This window comes from Empidonax traillii, unplaced genomic scaffold (genome assembly GCF_003031625.1).
Source record: "Empidonax traillii isolate 1590-97213 ecotype Southwest subspecies unplaced genomic scaffold, ASM303162v1 scaffold217:size1918799, whole genome shotgun sequence".
NCBI classification, from domain to species: Eukaryota; Metazoa; Chordata; class Aves; order Passeriformes; family Tyrannidae; genus Empidonax; species Empidonax traillii.
The window spans coordinates 581,109-601,112 of NW_020955410.1; the positions used below are offsets into that span (position 1 = coordinate 581,109).

A 20,004-nucleotide genomic window follows, 5' to 3' on the forward strand; every position below is an offset into this window, starting at 1 on the left:
CATTTAGACCTGGAATGATACCAGACATAATCAATAAGTAATATCAGTGCTTCTACTCTTATAAACATACCACTCAAAGAGCGTGTAATTCTGACATTTTTCTCACACCTTCTGTTCAAATCCTACAACCTCTCAACATTCTTAGGAATTCTCAGATATTGTTAGAAATATGCGATGCAGGTTAAGGATCAGCATAATTATCCAAGCTTTTAAAAAAAAAGATAGTTGGATTTTACTGGTGACCAAAAAAAAACATTGAAAAATACTTTTCAAATTGGAAACTACCCTGCAATATTTACTGTTTTGCATGGTCTAGTCCCAGTGAAGAAGTGTTTGCTGTAACGTTAAATATTACAATGCACGGATGTGTGTTTGAGGCACTTTATTAGCGAAGGTTCTTTTGCACTTCCTACACCCATGTACACCTCTTGCCAAGCTGGTATGGGGAAATGAACCATATAATGGCCCTGCTATAGTAATTGGCTCCACATGGGTGGACTCCAGTGCACAGACAAAACCTTATTTGAAGTAATTGGTGCTTTGTGTAGGTACAAGGGTCTGTACATGCAGATTTATTTTGGATCCTGGGTCAAACCTTGGCATTAGTAAAGGTTTCAATTTCATGCAGTGTCTTTGACATGTAAGTGATTTTGAATGAGTAGCAAAAACATCCATGCAGATGATAGCAAGCAACTTGATTGAACTTGTTTGTTAAAATACACGTAGCTAATGTTTTGCAGTTACATTTTCGATTGGATACTAAATAAAGAACTTGGTTTGTTAAGTTCTCTGAATGTACAGCCTGTTACTAATTAAAGCAAATGTCAAAAAGCAAATTATGAGTTTGCATAATTATTGAATATTTTAATCAGCGTCAGCATTATTTTAGTTCTATAGTAGGCAGTACTGTATAAACTCACAGTTGAAAATAAGTGAAAATTTGCCAGAGTTATCAAATATTTACTGTAGTTTCAGGTGCCATTCTTATTTTTAAAAGGCACTCTTATTTTTAAAAAGCATTTAAGTACATTATTTCTATTATTAGCTGGCATCTCTTAGCCTAATTGATGGATTGCTGTGCTGGTTTAATATAACAGCAGCCAGAGCGTACTTATTGGGCAAACTTCAAGTTTAGTTTACCAAATAAGTATCTAACACAAATTCTGTCTGTTGGTAGAAAGAAAAGGTTAGAAAGTGGAGTTGAAAATAGTGCAGTATTTAGAATGATCGTTTTAGGCAGTGGAGACTCATTTGCTGGAAATGCCCCTGTGAGATTGTAGCATTTCATCTATGGCATTAATTCATCATGGGGCATAAAACAGTATTGAAACGAGTTTCTTCTCAGTGCTGTTTTCAGTAAGATTTGTTAGAAAACAATGAAATTTTACTTCCTTACATGAGTTGGCTGCATTTATTGTCAGTGGAAAATCTTAGCTACTGTGCTGCAATACAATTTTAAATAAGGTAGCGCAAGCTTTCCCAGCTGCTTCTGTTCAGTTTAGGAGAATTTGAAATTTGAAAGGTACAAAGAAAATTATCACAGCATTTGGAACATGAAATCAATTCGATTTAAGAAGTTAGTGTTAATCTTGCTGTGTTTTGCTTGCCGGGATGAACAGCATAATTGCCAAAAATCAGATATGGGAAGAATACATGTATTTGTGCAAAATAAATTTTATTTTTCTAGGTGGTTGTCAAGAATTTTGCAAATGTAAATTTAAAAAATTCTGGTTTGGTTTTTTTTCACCCTAGAGATAAGTCTATCTAGCTGATGGGCAATTTATTTCTTCAGGGGTGTATATTTTATGCCTGCATACAATTGTTAAATCTTGTGTGCAAGAAATCACATTTTATAAAAGGGGGAAAAACAGGCTTGTGAGTATAATGCAACTCTCAGGCTTCCTGAAGGGTAACTAGTTTGTACTAAGTAGTTTCTGTATTAATCAGTGCAGTTGTAGCAATTCCCTAGAAGCAACGTGTTACTTTTATTTCTCCTTATCTTGTAAAGAGTTCCAGATTGGTAAAGGTTTCAATTTCTAGGTTTCATCTCTGTGAAAGTCAGCAAATTCATATTGATCTTTTAAAAATCCTTTGGCTTTTTTCTTTTAATGTGCTAACACTTCGGATAATTTTTGCCCTGAAACTGTCTCTTAGTTATATCTTTATATTAACTTTATCATTAAGACTGTGAGGTTCTTTGGTGGCAATAAATAAAAAAAAAAGTTGGTGGCATTTTTATTTATCCTTGACTGCTGAACAAATCTCAAACGGTTACTTCCTGTTTGGTAGAAGGAACAAGTCTGTTCTTAGAATAGGTATGAAATTGCACAAATTAGCAACCAATGTATGGAGTTAATTTCCTTACGTATTCCTGTATTCACTACTAATGCAAACAAAGAATTAATTCCCTGTCTGTCTGCAGTACTTTGCTTTGTCATTTATAACTAAAAATGCCTTACCAGAACTGAAGACTGTTGGGGAGTTCATTTTGGTTCTTAATAGTGATAGAGGAGATTCACTAATTAAAACTGCTGAATTACTGTAGAGAATAATCACAAGTTTCCCTTCTGTGGGGAGATCTTCTAAACAATTTTGTTTTACTTTATTATGATTATGATAATAGGAAAAAAGCTGATAAAACTGATCACAGAAATCTGTGTGATGATTAGTTGTGGTGTTTAGTGAGAGCAGAATAAAGATGAGGAACTTAAAATTGCTCATAGAATTAACTCTTCATATTTTTGTTTTACTTTGCCATGAGAACTTTTCAGAATTTGAATTTCATTGTGTTGCAGTTTATTAATGTAGTGAGCAGTAAGTTTTTTGTTTGTGTGTCCTTTATTGATATTCACCTAAATTTCAGACCCAGTTAAAGATTCCTGGAGGCTCATTTGGTAAAGAAAGCAAAATCTTTGTCTGTAATTTCTCAGTTGGAGATCTATAATATGACTGAATAAAAGTTTAGCGTGCCTGTCAGTTTGAGAGCATAATTCCACCAGTATTTAGGCAGCAGTTGTATTTGACTCCCATGTAAATACATGCTTGAGTCCTAGAATTCCTGGAAACTTGCAGAGTTAGAATTTTAACGTTTAAAACAATGTTTGTTTAATTACATGTAAATTTTGACTGCCCTGTGTAGGAGTAGTGTGGTTCTATATTTTCTTTTACACAGTGCAGGAAAACTACATCAAATATAAAATACATGAAATATTGTTTTAAAATATGACCACAGATACTTAGATTCTCATGTGGTTTTTTTTGTCCCCCCCTCCCCTTTTTTTTTTTTTTAAGAGAGACTTGGATTAGTCATGTTTATTCAGCTTGAGGAATTTGTCTTCCAGGGTATATAAAGCTTTTCAGTTCTTAGTCAAATTTTTTACATTAAATATGATGATAAAATGAGATGGAAGTGATACTAAAGTATTGCAAATATTTTTGGTATTGATAAATGCTAACAATACCATTCACATAAACAAAACAGTTCAGGATTATTTATAACTTCTGAAAATGTGCCTCACAAAGTGTATTTCAACAATATTCCAAGTAATTTAGTTTAAAAATGGTTGCAGTAATTTGTGGTCTGAAATTAGACATCTCCGTTTGTGCTTCTGGAGTACCCTCTCATGTAGGGAAGTTCTCCTGCATTATTAAGGAAGAATTTTGTTGTACCATAACAGAATTAGTAATTAAAACACTTAACCGCTTTCTCATGTGGCTACCATTTCTTTTAGAATCTCATTACTTCCATTGTACAGGAGAGGTTTTGCAAGGTGCTGAGGCTTGGGCTGCTTTGACTTAGGTGATAAAAATACATAAGCCTAGCAGAAAGTGCTTGGTAAATATTTCTGGGCCTTTGGAGACAAAAAGTACACTTTCCTGGAAGAGAATCCTCAGTTGCCTGGACACTGTGTGTTTCAGACCTGTCCTTCTATGTCTGGGCTCATCTGCTTGAAATACAAGCAGTCTCCTTCCCCTCCTAATTGAGGCACTTGGTTTGCTGATTTCTCCCAGCCCTTCCTCAATGATATAGCAAGTGCTGGCTTTTAGTTTTGTGCAGACACCAGCACTACTGCTTATCTCACAGAAACATCACACTTTTATTGTTTTGAGGAAGAATCCATAATATTTGGGTTAAGATTTGTAATTTGAAATAGGCAGGTTGATAACTAGCCAGATCATTCTGCAGTTTTGTGGAGCCTGTTAGAATCAAAATGATGCTTCAGAGAGCTGAGGTTTATTTGAAAGGAGGGAGGAAAAAGCACTGCTTGTGAGTTAGTATTATAAAGCAGGTCTGCATTGCTTATGCAAATTTCTTTTTTCTTCCTGAATTTACTTGTTTCTGTCTTTTTGTACAACAGCCATGTACCTTAATATCACTTTTAAAAGACTAGTAATAAATTTCCAGAGCTGCATACTCTAAAATTAGGGAATGTCAGTTTTCAGAACGTCTCAAATCTTAATTTGGTTTCTTTGTGCTTGTTCATTGTGATGATTTTTAATTCACTACATTATATTCTACAGGGTCTTTACTTATTCAGGCTCAGGGAGAGATCTGGCCCCAGTGCAGCTTCAGGCTTATGTATTGAAAGAGACTGTTGTCTGTAAAAACTGTTTAACCTGTAGATGTTGAGGGTATGTAGAGAGTGGGGGAGAAGATTGCGGGGGGGTAGGGGAAATGGTTTCATGGGTAAGCTAGTCAGACGAAAAGTGCCCTTGAGGATTGAATTCTGTTCCTCTCTCTGCCACAGAATTCCTGTGTGATGCTAGGCAAGTCGTTTAAACGAAACTTTTCCCAAGTGGTGACTAATTGATTTGAGTGCTCTGCAATTCTGGTTGCATAATTTGAGATACTAGGGGCTTATATGCAGAAATGCTGAGGGTTTGCAGCTGCAGCTGAAGTCGATTAAAGTCTGTGCCCTGAATGTATGAAATGTTGTTTGATACTGAGCACTTGGAAAAATCATATCTGATATGAAATTATCACCTGAGATTACTGAAGATTTTACCCTAATCTGTGCCTCATTTTACAATATACGAAAAAAGGCAAGTACTATACAGTTATCTCTTAAGATACCACAATGGTGAATGATACTGATGAACTCTGATGCCATCATGATGGGCTACAAAACAAATAACCACGGCTTCCAAACGTGTTTGAGCAGCAAGCAGCTAAGAGCAGATGAGGCCACAAATGAAAAAATGCATGGAGAAAAATCCTGAATAGCTGCTCACTGGGTAGGCAGTCATCTGTGTTGCATAAAGACAGGGTGTCAGGAGTAATGACGACAGATTGTAGTTCCTTTTCAGGGAACTACTGGGTTCTTCCCAAATCCCCTTTACCTGTTCAGAATACTCATTATTGTATGTAGCATCTTTATCATATTTCTGTTATCCCCTAATTTTAAAGCTGTAAATTTATATTTTAGATTGAATTAAACTCAAATTAATCTCTTACCTTTTAGCAATCTCATTATTTTTTAATAATACCTTCTCTTGTTACTTAAAAAAAAAAGTTGCACCCTTTCTCAGAAAAAAAGAACAAAATTCAAAGAATAAAACTAGGAACTTGAACAAAAAGTTTTATCCTTTTGGTCTGTTTGTCAGAAGTGTGCTCTTTGTTGATATTGCCACAGGATATACAGCTTCCACTGCTGGCATCTGCCTTAAGTTGGCTCAGGCTGGAACTAGCTGGAAGATGGGAGCTAGATGAGGAAACAGATTAATTTTAGTCTCCTTCTTCCTTTCTTCCTGCTTCCTGGTTTCTTCATCCTGCAGTAAATATTTCTGTTATTTTGTCCAGTGGTACTTAGTATGACTGATTTTTTTCAGAAATAGTTTTGCAGTATTTCTGCCACCATTGTTTTGTGTTTGGGTTTTCTTCCTTCACCAAAAGACAAGTTCCGAGAAGAAGAAATTGCATCTCATGGGAAAAAATCCTCCATGGATTAGATTCCATGGCTGGGGTTATGAGACAGAGGAAATGCAACTTTGGCCGCTCTCAGGACTGTCAGTAACAAAATGCTTATTTCCATGTAGTAGCTTGTGGACTTGCAGTCTCAGTCCTTTTCTCTCCCCCTGTGTTAAAAGTCACCCACTAATTATATTCTTGCTTGTATGTTGACCTTTCTTTTAATCTTGACTTTATAACTTGAAAATTTGGGAGATAACCCATGTTATAGGGATTTATCCTTGCTTCTTTTAAGTCCTGTGATCACAAAACTTTTCCTGTAGCTTAGGCATTTGAAATATTCTACATTTGCTGGTGTTTCTACTTGAGGCAGTAGGACCAGTTTTATCTCCCAACTTTCACTGTTATCTTTGACGCTGATAATCCTGTAATCCCGTGTTGAGAGGCAGGTAAATGAATGGGTAATAGCCACTATCTTCTGCAGTCAGTTGTCTGAAACAAGACTTCTGGTAGCATAGTTAATGGGATGTAACCTGTGCCAAGTTTTTATTGCTGCTCACTCAGCTGCTGATTCTTCTTTTCCACAGGCATAGAAAAAGTCCTGCTTTTCCTCTTTATTTTGGTAGTGTTGCCTTTTGCAGTGTTTGTCTTGCTATCAGCTCTGCTCACCCAACTTTGTAGTTCCTGCAGTTGGCTCTTGCTCTCTGTCCTGCTGGGTAGTGCTTCCAGACTCTTATCTGTTACTTCTGCTTATGATGATGAGGAAATGAAAATGGGAATGGAGGAAGCAAGAGATTTCTTCAGTTGTCCAGTTTCAGTTCTGCTGTTGAGACTTGAGAATAGGCCTCTATGGGTGGATGGCAGCTGCCTTTTATATCAGTGGCTGAAAAACTGGCCTTACATTTGCCCCTTTACTTACTTTTGTCTCAGGAGTAGGGAGTATTTCCCAATCTATTTCACTCATTACTTCAGGGGCAATCTTGGGCAAGAGCTGTTATTGTGCCTTTCTCAGTCCTCTGATGGTGCTGATGGGCTATTTAGCTTCTCATCAAAACAGGCTTGTTTTTGCTGAATTATTTTTATGTACAAAGAGAGAAGCAAGCACATACATGTGTTTGAAACTTGCCTTTTGTAGTGATGAGGTTGTTGGGTGTTGCACTCAGCTAACTGAAGAACGCTTAAAGTAGATTGGGAGAAGTGTTTCCTTCGTGCTCATCTTCTCAGCTCTTCTTCCTTGCACAAACCTGCCCTCTGTCTCTTCTAGATTTGTCTCAGTTTCACAGCATCTGGTTCAGCTCCAGCCTTGCCGTGCATATTGCTGTGAGAGCAGAAGATCAGCACATCCCCATCGTGAGGGTCTCCTGGTTTGGGCAGGGTCTGTCTTCTGCTCTTCTTTCAGCTCTTACAGGCCAAGAGTGCAGGCAATTTATGGATCAGCATGAATTACTCCCCTTCTTCCCTGATGCAAAGATGCCTCCAGTATAGTACTGGAAGGGAAGAGCAGTAAGTGCTTGCAGGAAAAGGCTTTATGAAAAGCAGGGAACTGATCTTTCTGCCTCTCACTTGGACCTGGGTGGTTCAGTTAAAACATTTTAATTTGAAAAACATAGAGGGCAATTCAGGGAACAGCGTGCCACTGTGTGTAACAGTATCTGCCCACAGCTGCCTTAAATCTTGAGAGGTAATTATCTTCCTTAAGGATTATTTGGCTCATTCTCACTAGAAATAATGTCAGATAAGCATTTTTAGAGACCACTGTACCAGTTTTCCATACAAAATTGCTAATGAATGGGAAGGGATGCCTTCAAGTCAGTTCCATTACAAGTCATTGCATATATGTGGCTTTTTAGATATGGACATGATTTTTAATTTTTAAGATTATTTAGCTTTCAGTTGTTTATAAATTAATTGTGTGAATTCTGATTAATGGTTCATAATGCTAAACTTTATTTTTTAATCCAAGTACATTTGGACATCGGCGGCCTAATTTGACTCATACAGATTCTGGCAGATTTTGCCGATTGTCTTTTGGTATGATAGTGTCCTCTGTCTCCTGCCCTGGCCCTTGATCAGATTTGCAATGTTTTATGCCATCAAACTGTGAGGTGAAGTGGCCTGACAGTGCTCCTTCTTTCAGTTCATTTTGTTAGGACTGGTTTAGCGAAGTGGTGGGCCACAGCAGTGGTAATCTGTTAAGCTTATTGGAGTTTAACTGAGCTGCGTTTTGGGTTTTAGGCTGGGATGTGTCTTACATGCAGAAATTTTGCTGATCCTGGCATCTGAACTACGGAGAGTGATGGAGGGCATTCCTGTATTCTTTCAAGGAGGCTATGTACTAACTCAGCAGTGAATTACTATATAGGTAGTGGCATGTTACAACCTCCCTGAGGTCTTCTGGGTCCCGAGGTAGTAATAGCTCATTAAAATGGTAGTTAATGAGTATAAAGGGATCATTATATGACTCTCCTACATAACGGGTTGGGCTAAATCCTAACTAGTTCAGTAGAAAGTGTTCTAAATAACGAAGGAAAGAATTGGATAAATGCTGCTGGTAGTTCTTTATAAACCTAGCTATTTAAGGCAATGCCTTTGAAAAAATACTCATAGAAATACATTTTTAATAAATAAATACAGGTTCATAAATGTATTTTAGAGCTTTCAGAGATATTAATATCCCGTATTATGTCAAAGTTACCTTACCGTAGTATGCAATGAAGCACCTTTGGTTAAAAATATGCAGTGTTTTACCACTTCTGACCAGTTGAGTTTGAAGTTAAAAAAAAAAAAAAAAGTATTTTCCCTTGTAACTCCTTACATTTGGTGGGTTTTTTAAGATTTCAAGATTTTTGTGGGAGGAGGAGAGTGACATTTCCCTAATGTGATTTTGTTCATGGAAAACATAACCACCTCATATATGAGATGATATTTTTTATCCCTTTCATTTAACTGATTATTTTCTGGAGAAAGGTATTAAGAATTTATCCAAGCTGAACAATGTGGACTTTGTGGCAGGGAAATTAAAAACTTCTCAACCTCAGTAAATGCTTCATGTCTTCTTTAAGGCTGTAGAAGGACAAAGAAGTGAAAGACTGCAGGCTCAGGGGCACTTAGATCTCACAGCTCAAGTTCAGTGGATGGGGCTGTTTCTAAGTGTCCTTTACCTAAGGAAAATAACATTGCTTCCACAAAATGAGCCCTTCAGAAGTATCATAGCATGGTACAGAAGCTAGGTAAACAATAGGAAAAGGAGGGTGGAAGCAGATACAAAATATATTCAATGAAAGTGTATCAATATGTTGTAAACATATATAATATGTATGTGATTTTGAGAGAGGTGCTCCTGCTTTCTTTCTTAAATGAAGAAATTATAACTGCTGTGCATGGATATGATTTACTACAGTGGCTCTACCATATTTTCATTTTGGTGGTTTCATTGTGAGAATTAAGTATGTATTTATGATAAACCAAATATATTTTTAAGGGAATAGTTTAATTTAAAAAGAAATTTTAGCTGTAAAAGTTTTTGCCTGCTTTTCTTGTTTAGTTTAGTCCTTGTTTTCATTTGACATTGTCAAGGAACCTTGCTGATCATATCTACTTTATATTACCATCTTTCAAGGTTAAAGCTGGTAACGGATGGAGAAAGTATTCTAAACTGAAATTGTGTGGATGCCTTATTAGTGATCACCTACTACAGGATGACTTTCTTAGTTCAGAGCAACTACTGTGTAATAGGAAAAATAAACCTAATGCCTAGCAGTCCAAGTTATAGAGCGAGGTCCCATGGGACTTGATAGCAAAGAGATATTTCCTGCTGCCCCTTTATACTTGCCACTCTTTTCGAAGCCCTTTTACGTTTTGTGAAAATCTCGTCAACTCTTTCTTCCAGCATGAGCATCTGTCACCTTCAGTGTGACAAGAATACTGTCTTTCAGCCAGGACCTTTTAAACCACATAAACAGATGCAGTAAATCCAGTTGGAATATTTTCAGAGTAATTATTAAATTAATCATCAAAAGGATATTTAAATTCTAAAATATAGGAATGTTAGTGACCTACTGTACCCTGCTGTGACAGAGCTGGTTAAATCTAAGTCATGCCTGATATATGTATGCAAGACATGCTTGTAAAGGAGACTTCATCAGTCTGTTCCACGGATATGCCTGTGATGCTTCTAGGAGGTTTTCCTGGTATCTAACTTGGATCTTCCTGTGCTGCTATCTAACTGATAGTGCTTAGTCCTGGCAGATCAGACAAGGCAATTATTCAAGTTTCTCTTTAAAGCTGCCTTTTACATATTTGAAAATGTTACGTTCTGGTGTCAGCTGCCTTTTCTTTAGGCTTAAGTTACTCTCGTTCTTTCAGTTTCTCTGAACAGTCACTTGTTTTTTTTCTCCTAGATCCCCTATTAGTAAGATTTTTTTTTTTTTTGTTTCTTATCTGAGCAGGCTTATAGCTCTCTCTAATCGCATTGTTTGAACTGGCCACGGCAATCTGCTGAGGTCTTACAATTGCTGCGTGACATGGCCCGGCTGCTCGCTGCCATACTGCTCGTGTCACGGCGCTGTGCTGCACCGAGAGGCAGCACCGTGCCACTGACTCATGCTCAGCTTGTGATTTACTGATTGTTTCTGCCTAAATGCTTTTTTCTATCCCATGTTTGTGTAGTTGATGAATTCTGTCCAGATGTAGACCATTAGTCTTTCACTTAGGAAATAATGTCATATTTTTCCAAGAGCAGTTCTCCATTTTGTCCAGATCTTTTAAAATTCTGGTTCTCTTTGACTGCGTCTTGTAGGTTTTCCAGGTTAGTGTTAACGACCAGATTAAACACGATTCTATAATTCAGCTTGCTGGCTAAAATATTGAGTGTGGACTTGGGGCAGACCTCATAAAATTCTGTTTGGTACGCCTTTTCGTTTTTGACAGTTAGAGCCTTTAACTATTCAAGGTATTATTTATTTTCTTTCCATTTTGTTCTGCACCTGTAAGAGAAGCTTTGTGATACCCATGTTTTTGTAATTTATTTAAAAAAAAAAGTTCTGCATTAAAAACATTACTTAAGTCACATATAAAAATGATCACTCTGTTCTTTCCAAGCTTATTTAACTGTGTTCTTAAAACAGTGTAAGAAGTTAAGCAATAATTACAAATATAAATTAGGGCGTTGCATAACTATTAAGTACTGCTGGAAAGGTAAGCTTGTTTACACCTTGTTTTGAAATTAGCATGTGTATATGTATAAAAATATATAGGGTGGATGTGTGTGGATGTGTGGACATATATATTGGTGTCTTTAGCTGCTGATAGGGCTGAGGAAGTTGCTAGTAAATAGTTAATGTTTATTCTGGAAGTTGATGCCTGTGGGGATTATTCACCGTGTAAATGTTGTGTTGATGCATAAGATAATGGGTAGATTTTTGAAAACTTCTGTGCTGGGCGTAACTCTGCTCCGTTGGCTTCTTGTATGGCTTTATAATATATTTAGTCATACGTCCTATATCCTGTCTCGAGTGCCCTTTCCTCATTTTTTGGTTGTCACAAGGGAGAGTATAAACAACTTTAAAAAATACGAAAAGTTTTAGCAGTTAAAGATGGAGTCACAGTAGTAACAGTAAGCATTCAAATGACACAGGAATTCAGTAATTAGTGCCTCAAACAATTTTTGTGGGCTTTATTTTACCTATTTATTTAGGTATTTGCTTTTTGTTAAAACCTAAATCTGTGGTCATTAGAAATCTTACTCCAAAAACAACCTTTAAACTGAGATCTAGGAAGCAGTTATTTGAGAAGATGGCTTGCTGTGTCAGAGTGTATGGGTCAGTAATGTCAGTTCTGGTGGAAGGGTGTAATGAGAACAGGAATAGCGTGAGGAGGAAGGGGTAAAGGTCTAGTATGGATATAGCCTTGCTGATTTTCTAATTTCCTATAATTCCTTGCCCTTTGAAAGAAGTTTGAAACATTCTAAAGCTGAAATGTAGCAAGAAAATTATAAACAATAAAATAGGAGTATATTTTTGGCATTACTTTGTGGGAAGGGTCAGAACTTGTCTCATCCAACACCCAAAATTTTTGCTGCAGCTGTCCTTGAGTATTGTGTCACCGCTCTTGTAAATCCAGGGGCTGTGATATCTAGCAGCAAAGGCATTGAGCAAGAAATGCACTGCAGGAGACTCAACATTTTGCTTTCCCTGCCAACCTAGACTGTAAAAGCAGTGGTACTGCTTTGTAGCAGTTTAGTTCCTGGGAATATGTTGCAGGATTGGGAGTTTTGTAGGTAATGTTTTTATCTGAGAGCTATGAACTGGATCTCTGATATAATAGGCAGATTTTTAAGATAACTCCCTAGAAACAACTTTCTTAAGCCTATAAGGTAATACACACAGGTATATATAATTATAAATAACTATATTATAAAAATATATATACCCCATGTAAATATGTGAACAGTAAATTGCATATATGAAATAGAATAAAAATGAATATGTAATAGTGTTTGTGGAAAAAGATGTGAAATAAATAAAAAATACCTACTTGTTCCTTCCTTTTGAACTACTAGAATAGAAAAATAAATGGAAATAAAATATAACGGTAGGCAGGATTTTGAATTAGTTACTATTGGCTTGAGTAATGTCCTCAGTTGTTGTTTCACAGCCTTCTATCCATTGTGAATTTGAAGAGTGATTTTAAAAATGTTGAGAGTTCATGAGTGTTCTCTGCATCTGAGACAAAGCTTATGTTAAAATGTAACTTATGGTTGTACACGACAGTCTTCTCTTGGGCAATCTAATTTTTCCTAAGTAATCATTTTCTGAATGTAAAAGGATGAAATAGTTTCAACGAAGAAAAAAAATTATGTATACATACTGTTGTTCAAATTGGTCAAGAAAACCTACGCCCATATAATTGTGCACATGTGCTGAGGAGAACACTTTTATTTGGTTTCTCAAGCATGAGGCAGCAGAATTTTCATTCATTTGGGATGCTAGACTGAAAACAGGGTCTTCTTTCATTTGACACACTCCCTTGGAAACAAACATGCCAGGGAAGGGATTGTGCCAGTTATCAGAAGCTCACAGGAATACATTGTACTGGTTTGTATTCATTTTCATTTCATGAATTGCTTTAAAACTTAGCAACATAAAAAAGCATTAAAACACCTTTTTAGCATTATTTTTAGTTCCTATGTATTTCCCTGCTGTGCTGTTATTCAGTTTAAATCAATGGAATGTTGTGAGACACATGGCTGGGTTTGCAGCAGAGCAGATCTCTCCTCCTGCCTGCGTATGCTTGGGGCACTCATCTGTAGACAAGCAGCAAATTTGAGTTTAACTCGTTTTACATCCCTGGAAAAGATGACTGTCTTAGAAAGAAGTTCGATAAAATAAAGGGTAATTGAACAAAGGTTATGCAGCGAGAAATTTAAGCCAAAACTCAGCTGGTATCTATTAACTATGAAAGTTCACAGATAACGCTTGGTCTTCTGGGAGACACTTGTTTTCCTTTCCTAGAGTTTTTTATATATAAATCTATATAACCTATATATAATCTTCAGGATTGCCAGCAGGTCCTTCCCACCTCTGGAATTTTCTACAAGATTCTATTTCCCTCATAAATGTTTTTCCAAGTGCAGACTTGGCAAACTTAGGTGTACTTCTTGGAACTAATCTGATCATGGGAGATTAAATTAGGACCAGGTTGAAGTGAATATGTGTGAAGCAAGTCTGGGAGTGGTATTGAAGAGGTGTGTGTGTGTCAGCCTGTGCTGAACCAGCATGAGGGTAAGAACCAGGCTGGAAGAAGGGTTGCTGCCATATGGTTTCCATCTTAAGAATTACCCAGAGAAGGGTCATGGAGCAACAGCGATCACTGTTCTGTCCCCATATGAGAATGAGACGCTAAAGAAGGGATCACATTGGCTTCCTTGATGCTGCTTAAGGAATGAGGGCAGGAGATATTTAATTGTTGACCTACAGTCATGTTTGTTTGTTCTCTAACACTTAGGGATATTAGTTTTCTGTGGACTTCACATGAAGACAAACAGGTAGAAAGTAGCAGTGTTGACACAGTGTTTAATAGACGCAGCTTCTGTCTGGTACCTGCCCCTGCTTGTTTGTGATTTCTGTGGGACAGCCTGTGCATCCTGCAGTTTCAAATCATGGAAGAAAAATATGTGATGGTGAATTTACAAAGCTTACTTTCTGTTTCTTTTTCTGTACCATTCATCTTCAGCTTGTATGCCTGATGGTTACCAGAAGGAAAGTAGTGGCTTATGCCCCTTCTTCTGCACAAAAGTACTGAATAAAATAGTTTTATTGAAGAAACCACATTCATTCGAGGGCTCGAATTAAAAAAAAAAAAAAATCCAAACACAAGAATTATATAACTTTGATTTATCATTTGGGAATGCTAAAAAAGACCTCCTGACGGCCTACCTGCATTGAAGTTACTTTCAGGTTTGCACTTGAAAGAGTCAGCTGGTGCTCTGTGCAATTGTCATTTTTTGCCATGTAGCTTCAGCAGTGTGGCTGTGGAAAATTCTACACAGTCATTCAGCAGCACTGCAGTGAAACAGATGCACTGATGTCTTTCTCCTTTCACCCTTTAACCAGTGATTGGACAAACTGCAGGTGAATAGAAGTGTGATTTCTATCTGCATACTTGTTTCTTGGACCACGTGCCTTCCCATTGCTAATAAAGATACTGCCACCTATTCGAAGACATTGGCAGGCATATTTAAAACCCAAGATGAATTGAACACATTTACTGCGTTAGAAGCAGTTGCTAAATTGTAAGTAACTAAGTCTTGTTGTATAACTGCATTGCACTCAAGGGAACAATTTAGATTTTGAATTGTGTATGTTGGTAAGTGAAAACTATGTAGACATTGATTATTTTTCCCCTTGACCTAATCACTGTTTGCCTATGGCAATATCTGATATGTTATGTGTTCACCAAAATTGTCTTGGGACCACAATGAGGCTTTTTTTTTTTTTAGCTTCATTAGTAATCATAGTTACATTAGGAATAGAAGGCAATGGAACGGTATACTTGTAGTGTGTACTGTTTATTGTAAAGATGGAAGTGAACTCTGTAGTGGGACTCTGAATTTGTATAGACAGAGGAGGAGACCAGATTTCAGCAATAATTTAATTTTTAAAGAATGGAAGGCAAATGACCATTTACGTATTGTGGGTTTTTTTTGGTTTTGTGTTTTGTTTTGTTTTGTTTTGGGGGTTTTTTTGGTGAAAAAAATCCTTTGTGTTTCTGTATATGTATTTGTAGTGTAAGGATAGAACTTTCCTTGATAATACTAGAGAATATGAAAAGGATTCCGAGTAAAATAAAACTTAGTAATGTGTTTTTCATTGTCTGAATTAAACAAGCTGCCAAAAGTACATAAAGAGTGAGAAGAATGATTCCTTTTCTCCCCATCCTTTGAATATGACTTGTATTGTCCTTGAGGCAAATGTCTCTAAGTCCAACAGAGAACTTTATAAAAAATGTATTTAACTTTGGCATTCTGTTGATTCCTTCAAATGGTAATTTTGTTTGTGTGTTAAAATACTTGTTTGCAGTGTAAGGGATTACGTAAAAAAATGTAGAAGATTGAACTTTTAACTTCTACCTAGAGGCCATGTAACTAGGCACATGGATACGATGGTTCAATGAAGTGTTAAGAATTTAAAAATTCCCTCATGAATACTTGCATATTTGCATGCGTAAGAGGCCAGACTGTGGCCTATCCAAATAAAGACTGGCAGTTTGGTATTTCTGAGAACTAAGTCTGGCACAAAACAAAGAGAGATTCCACCTTGAAAGTATGATGGGACAATATTGCTTTGGAAGGATAGATATCAAGAGATAGGGTGATGCGTGAGATGTTTGTATCTACATGAGGGAGACACTGTGACAGGCTCATTTGCCTTAGTTGGTGGCAAAATCTGCTAACCTGAGCCAGTGTTGGAGAAGCCAATTAATGCACTTGCTGTCTGTAACATTACCAGCTCCTTCTGCTGTTAACTGATGTGCCTAATACAGGTTTTATTTTTCCCTCTATAGATGTAACTGAGATCAAGGTTTCTAAATTCTAAACAAAGCCATCGAACGTGTTGCCTGAGCATTTTCTTTAAAACGAACAAAACCTTAGTGTGATCATGGCTTTCTCTAGTCTGGCCTTCTGCCCTAATATGTAAAATAATGCCTTAATCTGCAGAAAATACTGACTCTTCACGCTGTGTTTTGTTGCTCAGCCTTTCTTGAAATGTTACTAAAGGTGACCAACAGAGCCAGGTAACTATAAATGATGGTCTCAGAACAGATGATTTGAGTTTGAGAGTTGTTTCTTCATTAGTTCGAAAATAATAGTTCTTTATAGCTTACTTAGAGTCCTACATTGCTAGGAAGTCCTGTAGTGACAAGAGGCTTTTCTCAAAAACCAACCACTTTTGTTGAGGGCAGATCCTGGAGGATCTGGAACCTTACCTGAAGATGCCTAACATTACCTGTAGGTAACATTAATGAGCAAAATGTTTGGAACATACATCATTCCCCAGTGTTGGGTTGGCTGGTATTGTGAAGAGTCGCTTAGCAGGCAGAATTACTGCTTTAGAAATTCCTATGTGCCAGTTGTAATGAAATAATTTACAGTAACATCCCTTGTTTAATTATCTATTGATATTATTGTACCCTCTTTAACCTTTTAGGGGCTTAATTACAAGAAGCTGATATGGTGCTGAAGATCACTTTCATGGTTTAGCTAAAACCATGACCAGTAAACTATTTCCTATCTTTTATTGGATATAGTAGTGTTTAAATAATTATATTTCGTTTGAAGACAAGCCCGTGTTGTTTATGAAGTGACTGACTGGGTTGGTAGATGAGGGGAAACAAAACAATCTACGTTATTTCTGGTAGCTAAGATGAACAATCTGGTTTTGTGAATTCATACATTTTTGTTTCATCTTCTCAAGGTGAAGGAACATAAATATTTAAGCAGCTTGATTATTTCAGAGTTGTCTTGGGATCTGTTGCTTTGCTTAAGCATTAAACATATAAACTACCTTTTGTCCTGATCTTTCACACAAATAATCCTGCTGCTACCAAATAAAACTAAGGTTTAAATTCTTCAGATACAGCTGAAAACACTGCAGGTTTTTTTGCTTGTTTGTTGTTTTTGAAGTAATTGGAAGAGTACTGTGGGACAGATTGCTAATATGCTTTTATCAGTTTTTTTAACTTTTAATCGTGAGTGCTCCAAAAATAATACCAAGCATCTAAGTGTATGGTAGAGAAGGAATAAACTGTGGTTGTTTATCCCAGATACATGGTCTAGAGGTACTCATTTGTTGAGGTTATCATGATCTCAGTCCCTCATTTTTAAAAGATATTTTTACATGGCATTTTCACATTTATTTCATAAAATTCTATCAACTCTGTGTCTCAAGAATTTAATGTTTCTCTGAGCTTAGAATAGATGTTTAGTCACTGTCTCTTCCTTCCCCTTAACCGAAAGTTAAAAATAAACCTATAAAACAATGGCAATATGAAACAACTCATTGGCAGTAATCAAGCTGGAAGCAAGCTGGTATTTCAGCTTAAAAAATGCATATGTGGTCTTTTCAGGAGAAATCTTCTTTTGACAGACAAAAGACTATGGACACTCCGGTCTTGTGTTAGGCGATAATACCAACTTCCTTAAAATACAGTTTCAGAGCTGAGTTTTTCAAATTCTGCATTTTCCCCTGCTTTTCTCCTTCTCCTCATTCAGTCTTTCTCTATTATTCACTGCAGGCCCAAACTTGTATACAGCATTGTAATAGCCTCATGTTATAAAACTGAAAATTTTAAAACGAAAATAATGATTTGTAATAAAAAACCTGACAGACTAATTACAGTATTGCATTAATTATTATCTTGTTCCAGCTCTGTTCCACAGCTAATTCAGATCTAGGTTTTGGTGTTTTTTTAATCCCTATTGACACTGTAATTTTGAGAGAGAGACTATACTTGGGAACAATATATTTAAAATTAGGAAATAAAAATTGTCATATAAACAGTTGGTTTCTTAAATGTTGCCTCAGACATATTAGTAATAGAATGCAAGTAGTTCTGTTTCAATGTGATGCTTTGTGGATCTTCTGGTGAGGGTAACACCTATATAATATAGAATACAACTCGTGATATTTTTGTTTCTGGATATCTTTATAGCATGTACTAAATAGCAGTCATTAATCCAGAAACTTGTGTTTGTGCAGCTAAGTTGGTGCATCATTTTACATTTTGAGTTTTATTTTTTCTCCTAAAATGTGTGCAGCTCTTATAATGGTTAAGATATAGATTGGTGTCAGTGCTACAGCATAGCTCCAAGACTACAATTTGAAGCTACTTTAGAAAAATGCAGTTCTTTAGACATGGTGAAGCTGAAGTTGAATGGAAGTCCTATTAGGAGTGAATTGCATGTAAATATTAATAAGGGAAGAGTTCTTAGCAAGTCCTGAGTTTGGGAAATTGAGCATGATAATTTGCTGAAATTATGTCTGTCTTGAAGATATGCAGATGCAATAATTTTCAGTTTTCATTTGAACTTTTAAATGGTGCAGAAGGTGCCCGGGTTAGGTTTTAAGCAAGACAGTGTTTGGAAGTATTGGCAAATGTCATTGTAATGGATGTATGGTAATGAAGGGAGTTGAGAGATGAATTGGACTGAATGACTGTTAAGTCATTTAGGCCGGGGTGGCTGCAGGTTTGGTTGTTAGATGTCTCAAAGTACATTTCCTTAGTTCCTGCACTTGGTTGGCTGCCTTCAGATCTTAACAAAGTTCAGAGAATCAGTTTCTGACAATTTGCTTTGTTTTCCTTTTTTTCAGGATGCTTCATCTGCAGACATTCGGAAAGCATATCGAAAGCTTTCACTAATTTTACACCCAGATAAGAATAAAGATGAAAATGCGGAAACACAGTTTAGGCAAGTAAGTGCAATGTGTGGCAGTAAAAGTTTTAGGGCAAATAGAATCAAAATTTTTTTATTATGTCATTTTAGTAAGAACAGTGGTACACCTTTGAAATGAATTAGTTAAACATTGAATTACACTTTCCTTGATGTAGCTAGACTAAAACCAAATACACTTTTATGGAATTAACTTGTTGAATAGCCTGGATTTAGTATTTACCTGTATATTAAAATAATTTGAACATAATACTTACACTCCTAGGAGGAAAATATATTTTGCACTTTGAAAAGCAGTGTGGAAAATTTCTGATCAGTTCTTAACACAAGACCTAGGTAGGCATAATTTAATGAAAATTATTAGTTTTAATTACTTAATTTTCAGCCTTTGAGTCTTTATAGAATGAAACAACATGACTTTGTAATTAGCTTTATGTTTAAAATGTACCTCTGATGACTAAATACAGCCTACTTAATTTCACTAGGATCTTTAGGATGAAACAAGTGATACCTATTTTTAAGGTGTAACTGAAACACGGGCACAGTTTGTCAGATGTGAAGAGGGGGAAAAAGTCTTGCCTAGGAGTTGCTTGTTTGTGTCTGATGATACTTTGTATATGAATATGTCACTATTTCTTTTGCATACTGGGTTTGCCTTTTAGTCTTGTAGGGAAAAGTGAGAACTGGCAGAGGTCAGTGGTTGGCAGATGTAAATATGATACTACCATTCAAACCTGATAAACTTAATTGTAAAGTAAAATCTTTTTGTGTGTGTTTGTTTTCTTTTTTGTTTGTTTGTTTTAGTTGGTGGCCATCTATGAGGTTTTAAAGGATGAAGAAAGGAGGAAGACGTAAGTTAAATTGCACAGATTCTTAAATAAACAATTCATACCAATGCTGTATTCAAGGCCTATTTGACTTAATTGTAACACTTCACATGATTTTTTTTTCATAATTCGAGTTTGTAATTCCTAGGTAGATGTTTTATTAAAGACTGTATGTGGCTTAAAGGGGAAGGCAGTATTTTTGCATGACAGACTCTTTTTTTCTCCTCTAAAACTAGTTATTTGAAAGAACTTAAAAGCCAACTGTTATTTCAAGCAATTCTTTAAAGCTCTTAATAGTTTTTTTCTCAGTTGTGCCAATT

General features: G+C 36.3%; 1 protein-coding gene across 1 annotated transcript in view; it reads left to right on the top strand.

Annotated features, from left to right (window-relative positions):
- Positions 1-20,004, top strand: part of DNAJC1 (DnaJ heat shock protein family (Hsp40) member C1) — a 103,082-nt gene that overhangs the window by 17,758 nt on the left and 65,320 nt on the right. The window contains exons 2-3 of the mRNA XM_027887601.1: positions 18,778-18,879; positions 19,662-19,708. Of these exons, the coding sequence (XP_027743402.1) occupies positions 18,778-18,879; positions 19,662-19,708 (149 nt within the window). The remainder of the gene's footprint in view (positions 1-18,777; positions 18,880-19,661; positions 19,709-20,004) is intronic.